General features: G+C 49.0%; 1 protein-coding gene across 1 annotated transcript in view; it reads right to left on the minus strand.

Moving 5' to 3' along the window:
- Positions 1-3,830: 3,830 nt before the first annotated feature.
- LOC130574636 (eosinophil peroxidase-like) overlaps positions 3,831-7,672 on the minus strand; it is a 17,316-nt gene continuing 13,474 nt past the window's right edge. Inside the window, exons 11-14 of the mRNA XM_057367971.1 lie at positions 7,507-7,672; positions 5,275-5,512; positions 4,088-4,302; positions 3,831-3,877 (exon numbers count right to left, since the gene is read on the minus strand). The exon at positions 7,507-7,672 is cut by the window's right edge and continues 4 nt beyond it. Of these exons, the coding sequence (XP_057223954.1) occupies positions 3,831-3,877; positions 4,088-4,302; positions 5,275-5,512; positions 7,507-7,672 (666 nt within the window). The remainder of the gene's footprint in view (positions 3,878-4,087; positions 4,303-5,274; positions 5,513-7,506) is intronic.

The raw sequence follows: 7,672 nt of genomic DNA on the forward strand, positions 1-7,672 counted from the left end.
TAAGGAGTAAATCAGGAAAGTGCAGGTATAACCTGGGACTGCTCCAGCTGCATTTCATCCCTAAAACAACTGTGTGAAAAGGAACTTTGCAACAGCCACAATGACTGGGCAGRAAAACAAATGTTTTGTGATTCATCATCTGCACACCAGGCCTTGCTCTAGCAGCTGGCACTTCAAAGGAGAAACAACATTAAATTCCAGCCAGGACTGAGAGCTGCAGGTTCTCAAAAGGRCCTGAGGACCCATAAAAACCATGATGACCATCACCTGCAACCTAAAGAACGAGGTCAAATCCTCCTGTATGGTAAAATTGGCAAGACTCTGTGATCCTGAAGAAACAGAGGAAAGACATGGTAATAGAGAATGGCATTGCCTATGCTCCCTGCTCTTCTGRCTTAGCCAGGGACCCTTCTTCTCCTGATTTTCATTGGAAAGCTGGAGAGTGAATGCAGCCTCACTGCTCAGCTCTCCCAAGGCTTCCCTACAACCACAGGAGAGGCAGCCAAAGCAAAGAACTTCTGAACTGTCCCTGCACCAGCACACAGAAAGACAAGAGCCCCTTGTGTGCACACTGGGAGCCTCTGAAATGGTGCTTGCAGAGACCAGGCCCACTGGGAGTCAGTGCTTAGAGAGCAGCCATGGCTTCTTTCTGCTTCTCCAAGGTCTGATCCAGTACACAGTTCCCTTTCTAACGCCTGTCAGCCTTCCCTGTATCTCATCTGTGCAAAATTATGGCCTTTTGCAATTGGGGGGAGGTTGGTTCGATGCACAACTTGTTCATCCYGACCTACCAGAGAGAGGTTCCTAAGATGTAATGTCAGCAAAAGGAGTGGAATGGCTGTGCTGCAAAGATGGTCGTGGCTTCCAAATCAGGGTGCTGGTGTCAGTCTCCTGCTGCAGGAGAAACCTCTGAGAAGGCTCTGCACATAGAAACTCACCCAGGCTCTCAGGTACAGGGAACTCTGCAAGCTCACAACTGTTCACAGACCACTGAAAAGGTTTATTTTAAGTAACAATCAGCAATTTTCAAAGACTTCACAAAAATATTTAGGATGGAAAAGATCTCCAGGGTCATTGAGTCCAACCTGTGACCAATCCTAACCTTGTCACCAGCCCAAAGCCCTGAGTGCCACACCCAGCCCTCCCCTGGACACCTCCAGGGGTAGGGACTCCACCAYCTCCCTGGGCAGCCCCTGCCAGTGCTTAACAATCCTTTCCATGGAGAAATTCCTGCTGATGCCCAACCTGACCTTCCCCTGGCCCAGCCTGAGGCCGTTCCCTCTCCTCCTGTCCCTGTTCCCTGGGAGCAGAGCCCGATCCCCCCCAGCTGCCCCCTCCTGTCAGGGAGTTGTGCAGAGTGAGGAGGTCTTTGATTACCACAGATGGTGTCTCTGATGAGGATRGAAAAAGCCAAGGACATTCCCAATTCACCATGGCAGACAGTCAGATCAGATCTAACACAACATTCAGGCTCCAAACYCACAGATACCAAAATCTTCAGCTATAATTTTCTCCTGTCACAAGAATCTCCAGCACCTGGATCCATCCCACTCCCATTTCAAAAGCAGTYGGCTCTTGCCTAACCTGCATGGTGTTTTCAGAAGCTGCAGCTCTGATGAAGATCCCAGTCTCCAGACTAAGTGCACCCATGCCCAGTTGACTCCCTTTTGCCCCTGGGTGCTCGCACCCCTTAAACCTGGCTCGCTTTCAGTGAATCTGAGATAGTGAGAGGAGGGATCTGCTCACACCGTCAGCTTTGGTCACACAGCTTCAATGACTCTCCCTCTGCCCAGCTCTGCTCAGCCACACATTGTCCAGAAGAGAGAGGGCAGGCAATGATCCAATGTGGTGGGAAAAGGCCAAGAGACCTCAGCAAGAAATACCTTCTTTCATTAACAACACACAGCTTCTGGAATTCCCAATATTCCCACAGAAAACCTACCACCATCTCCACCCACCTGTGGTTGCTGCATCTTTTACAAAGTGCAAAGAACATTTTGGCCTCAGCCCAAAATTGCAATTTATTGAGCAATAACAGGAATATAGCAGGCTACAGAGCAGGGAGAAAGTGGGTTTGATCCCTCGCAGGAAAAGGGAAAAAGCTGGATTGAAACRAGAATAGTTTTCACTTTCTTATACTTTCAGATTGTTCTTATCTTTGCCAGGCCACATCCCACCAGSTCCACAGACCAGGAGTGAACCACTCTGGCTCATGCCAGGCTTCAGGAATAACTTGTCACAGGTTTCTGTTACATCAGAAGATGCTTTGGGCATTCTGGAATATGATGAGAAATAATGGTGAGAYGACTCTCTTCCATGAGGCAAATGTGTTCTTTCCATATTGGAGAAAAACCTGACACAGGGCATTTCAGGACAACTGAAATGGGTTTAGGGTGCAGGACAACTATTTCTGCTTCCTCAGAGGCATCCAGCCATTAGTGCATTTTCTTTGGAAATCAAATTATTTCTTTCAAACAAAAAAATTTGAACAGCAATCTGCTGTGATTCCAATGCCCTTGGTTGTTCTCTGGGGGTTGAAAATTTTGAAAAGAAGGTCCAAAATATTTGTTTGACAGTAAATCTTTGTGAAGCRTTGTGTAGTTCTATGGCCTAAGACAGCAGCTGGTGTGATTTGGGATCAGCCTCTGGATAACTTATTTCACTTGGCTTTGGGATACTGAGTGATTTCACAGATCTTGGACATCACTTCACRAAGTTATTTTATTCCTGGGCTCCATCCCTCTGGAAAAGCTTCACACAAATCAAGCTGAGCAAATGACAGAACTGTGTGCAAACATTGCAGGCAGTAAAAGCATAAACAGAGTAAAAATTAATAATCCACCTCAGCAGCTTTCCAAGTCCAGAATTCTGGGGAATCCTCAATGTTCAGCATTTAAAGTGGTCAGAATCTTTTTCTAGAGGAGATAAAAACCATTGTGTTAACAGAAAAGAACCCACCATTGCTGCCTGATACCTTGTGTGGTTTATTTACACTGGTTAAGCTGGAAAAGAGGGATCAAAAACTGGTATTATGAGAGTGTGGCAGGACCTGACTGTCAGAGGAAAGGAAGGATATTTTCCTAGGAAAAGGCACTGGAGCAGCCTGCCCTTCCCCGAAGAGAGCCACTCTTCCCTACATCTACTTCCCAGGGATTTCARAGAGCATTTTGGAAGGAATTAGACCTCAAGAATTCTACAAATCCTGAAGGCAGCTGAGAGAAGTAGTGTAAATTTAGGCAACAACTATACAGGCAGAGATCAAAACCAGAAATCCCTTCATGGAGTGGGAACTCCTTTTCAAATGCTGAGTTGCTTTTGGCCTGACAAGGATGTGCTGACAAACAGCACCTCTACAGACAGACAGACAGACAGACAGACAGACAGACAGAGCAGCCTTCTCCATCTGGATGTTGTTTCCCATGCAGGAAAGCCCTGGCATCAACAGTGAAGAACTGAATGGAAAGTCGGTTAATCTGAAAAAAATCCCAGAATCCCACAGTGGGTCAGGCTGGAAGGGACCCCCAGAAGGTCCCTGGTGCCCCCTCCCTGCTCAGGCAGGGCCATCCCAGAGCACAGGGCACAGGGCTGTGTCCAGAGGGCTCTGCAATGTCCCCGCTCAGGGAGACTCCAGCCCCTCCCTGGGCAGCCTGGCCAGGGCTGGGCACTGCCCAGGACAGAAGTTCTGCCCCTGTCCAGGGAGCTCCCTGGGCTCAGTCCCTGCCCGTCCCTCTGGTGCCACCGCTGGGCCCAGGGAGCAGAGCCCGGCCCTGCTCTGACCCTCCCTGCACCCAGGGACACCCAGAGACACCCAGAGCTGAGGCCCCTCTGGGCTAGGAGTCCTCTCCGGGTTGATCAGTCCCAGCTTCCTCAGCCTTTCCTCATAAGAAAAATTCCCAGAATAGAGCACTGGGCTAGGTCTGCCAGAAAATCTGCATTTTGCAGGAGCTGCCCCGTGTGCACCTGATGAGCAGGAGAGCCTGAAGCTGTAGCTGGCACACAGCCCCTGTCAGGCAGGTCAGTGTTAAACCACAGGGTCTGGCTCTCTCAGGGCTCCMAGGCAGGACCTGCTGCTSTTTGCAGTTCATACCTTGCTCCTCSRTGCTCGTCGCCTTCCAGGCTCTGAGGTCCAGCTTAGGGATCCGACTGCAGCTCACAAAGCCATGGGGGTATCTGTTAGCCCGGAAGATGTTCCTTGATACTTTAGTGATGTGGGTGTTGTCACAGATTATTCGTGACAAGGAGATTTTGGCCAGKGAACAGCGCTGGCGAGGAGTGAACACCCCAGGGTTCTGCCACCAAAACCTGCAGGAGAAAGAAGGAGACACAACAGATTTTTGCCTTCTGCCGCCTTCACATTCATGACTCCCACAATATTACTTCCCATTAACACCAATTTCTTTTGCCAAGAACAAATTAGAATTTCTGTTATTTAAATCAAGAACCCTGACTCACCAGTTGGATAATTATCTTGCTTTTCTTTTCGCCACGGATATGTAACAAAGCTGCAATTGAATTAATTGCCCTCAGATGAGGCACAGGCACCCTCTTCAAATAGGAAAGGCTGCACAGACTGTGCACAGGCTGTGGTTACAGCCACATGATTGCCATGTTGGAACCAGCCCTATAATTACTCAATTTTTTAGAAAAGGGTTCATTTCCTGCCATAAAAGCAGGATTTCTAGACATGCATCAGACCCTTTGCCTCTAAGTTCCCCATCCTGAGGTTTGAGTTCATCCTGTTTTTCTCAGCAGAACTGTTTCCCAGAAACACGGGTTGTGATCCCATTTTCAGACAATATTGCTGGCTGGTACAGGGACCTTGCTTCAGAAATTCAGCTTAAAATGGGGAATGCAACTCCCTGCTGCACCTGAAGCCCCTGAGCAGCCTCAAGGAAAAGGAGGAGRAATTCAGGTGTGTTGAAACCTCAGCACTACTGAGGTGATTTTGGCAGACAAGAAAACCCCAAAGCACCACATCCACCACAAGCAAAGACCAAACCCTGCCATGTGTCAGAGCAGAGGTTCCAGTTCAGAACTGGGGTGGGAAGAAGAAACAGTGGGACATCACTTGGCTGGGAAGGGATCTTAGCCCAGGATCTCAACCATCAGACAGGGACTAAGAACATCATTACAGACAGAATGACACTTTTGGAGGAGTACTGGAAAAAAAAAAGCAACAAACAACTGAAGCAGTTTGCAGATCTGTGTGAAGAAATCTGCCATGAACTCCAGCCCCCCTGGACTTTGGGGCTGGGATACCAGCTCCCCTCTTACCTGTCCCCATCACGGATGTTCCTGAACTGGGTGCCAATCAGACAAGCCATGAGAGGCCCCACTCGGCCTCTGTTCACAAAGGGCTCTGCAAGGGCCCCTATCCAGATGTCAATGTTTTTTGGTGTCCCGTAGAGCCRCAGAAACTTCCTTGCCAGGTTCTGATTCCTCAACACTCGACCAAGAGACTTCACTCCAGAGGGCTGTGAGAGCCCACAGAATTTTCTCCAGGAGTTGTAACCTGCAAGTAGTTGGGTATCAGAGCAGACAGAGCAGTAATGTGCCGCCTCCTCCTGGAAAGACACCAGAAGGGTCCAAAATGTTCAAAATATTTTTGTGTATTTCTGTTAATGCCATTGACTTCCCRCTCCTCCTGAGCCTGTTCCTTCTGCGTGGCCTTTCAATGTTGTTTTTGGGGGGGGGGGCATGTCTCTGCAGGTGGGAATTGTTCCACCACCTTCCAGAACGTTCTGCTCCACTCAGCAGGGATGCAGCTGACGCTGCCTTCACTGAAAGTGAACCTGGACAAGATGCTGATGGCCCCTCTCTGTAGCACAGAGGAGTGACCAAGTGCTTCCCCACAGCTGGTCCCTGTCAAGGCAAGGGGACAAGACACCACTCCAAATAGCCCAAGTTACTTCAGCCACCAGACTTTGCCAGTGGGGCTAATTTTTCTGGACTGCAACAGCCAAAAGTCCACTGGGCCACAATGGTGCATAATTCTGCACCTTGGYGTAGATGCRATGAGATGAGAKGAGATGAGATRWGAKRWGAKRWRAKATGAGATGATGCAGTGGCAAACACCTCTGCTGTGAGCAGGATGTYGTGGAATCATGGAATTCTTTGGGTTGGAAGGGATATTAAAGCTCATCTCATTCCACCTCCTGCCATGGGCAGGGACACCTTTCACTATTCCAGGTTACTCCAAGCCCTGTCCAGCCTGGCCTTGGGCAYTTTCAGGAATGGGGCAGCCAYAGCTTCTCTGGGCAACMTGTRCCAGGGCCCCACCACCCTYACASGGCAGAATTTCTTCCTGATACCRTATCCAAACCTGCTTTCTCATGTCYAAAAACCAGGGAGAACTGGGAGCAAACAGCACAGCGAATGGTGCCCAGGTGACACCACTATCAAACAATTCCAGGACACTGAGAATTTGCTTAATCAGAAAATTAATTAGGGAGCAGTTTTGAYCTTGCTATGCCATCAGCACCTTCATGGATGTCTACTATCAAGGTGTACAGCAGCACTCAGGGGTGGGCTGATATCCAAAGCTGAACCCAAATCCACTASAAATACATATCAGTCACACCGTGTCAGGTCTGGAAACTCAGGGTTTGTGGTTCCAATCAGGTTCTGCACAATGGTGTTTCTAGATAAAGCGTGCAAAAATCACAGCCTTCTGTTGTGGCCAAGGCAGAGCAATCCTGTGAGCTGATCATGCATCTGGATGTACTGCAAAGCCTCTGACCGGGCTAAAAACCTGTGGATTCAGCTCAATTTTCATCCCAGTTTCAAACAGGAGCCCTGTTGCATCTCCTGGGTGTTGCTGCCACRGCAGCTCTGGGCACTTACATCAGCCTAATGTTGGGCAAGGACTCACCCAGGAGCCAGCTCTGAAGTCCCATCAACAATCTATTTCTCAAGAACATCTTGCAATGCCATTGCACCTTGCAGAGCCCTGAGAGTGGCTGTGACGTGCTTGGTTGTGTTTTTCTGGGACGCAGAYTTAATAGAGAAATTATGATGAGATYTTACATATTGGAATCTGCTCTTCCAGTTGCGTGTGGCTGGATCACTTCAGATGGTTGGAGAGAAGTCATGGGGGACTTCCAGCCCTAATTCCACTCCTGCAAACTTGTTGCTGAACTATTTTACCAGTTCTTACACTTGGACAATAGAAATGAGTCAGTCACTGAACACCAGACTCTGGTCTGTGCAATGTCCTGTGTTCTTCTACCTCCATGTGTCTCCTGCAGCTACAGCCAGGCTTTGCCTTCAGTGCTCAACATCCACACACTTACCTGTGGYTGTTCAGAAACAAGGAAAAGGTTTGGGAAAGGGCATCATAGAATAATTGAATATCCTGCACTGGGAGAGATGCATAAGGATCACTGAGGCCAACCTCTGAGAAATTTCAGCCAAGCAGGGGCTGGAGAAGTTCTCAACGTTTAATCACAAAAATGCCTGATTTCMACTTGTTTTTCTTTGAAAGCTCTGCTCCCATAGCTGCCTTACCTGGCAGGCCGTGATCTCGGCTGCGCTGCATGTTGAGTGCAGCCAAATCAAAGCCAATCCTTTCAACCTGCTCAAAGAGCCCGTCCCGGAGCTCGCCCACCACCATCTGCTGCTGCGTCATCAGCTTGGCCGGGCGGGCCATCAGGCTGCGCAGGTAGGGATCAAT

This window comes from Malurus melanocephalus, unplaced genomic scaffold, assembly GCF_030028575.1.
Source record: "Malurus melanocephalus ecotype Western Australia unplaced genomic scaffold, MMel_1.1 scaffold_86, whole genome shotgun sequence".
Taxonomy (NCBI): domain Eukaryota; kingdom Metazoa; phylum Chordata; class Aves; order Passeriformes; family Maluridae; genus Malurus; species Malurus melanocephalus.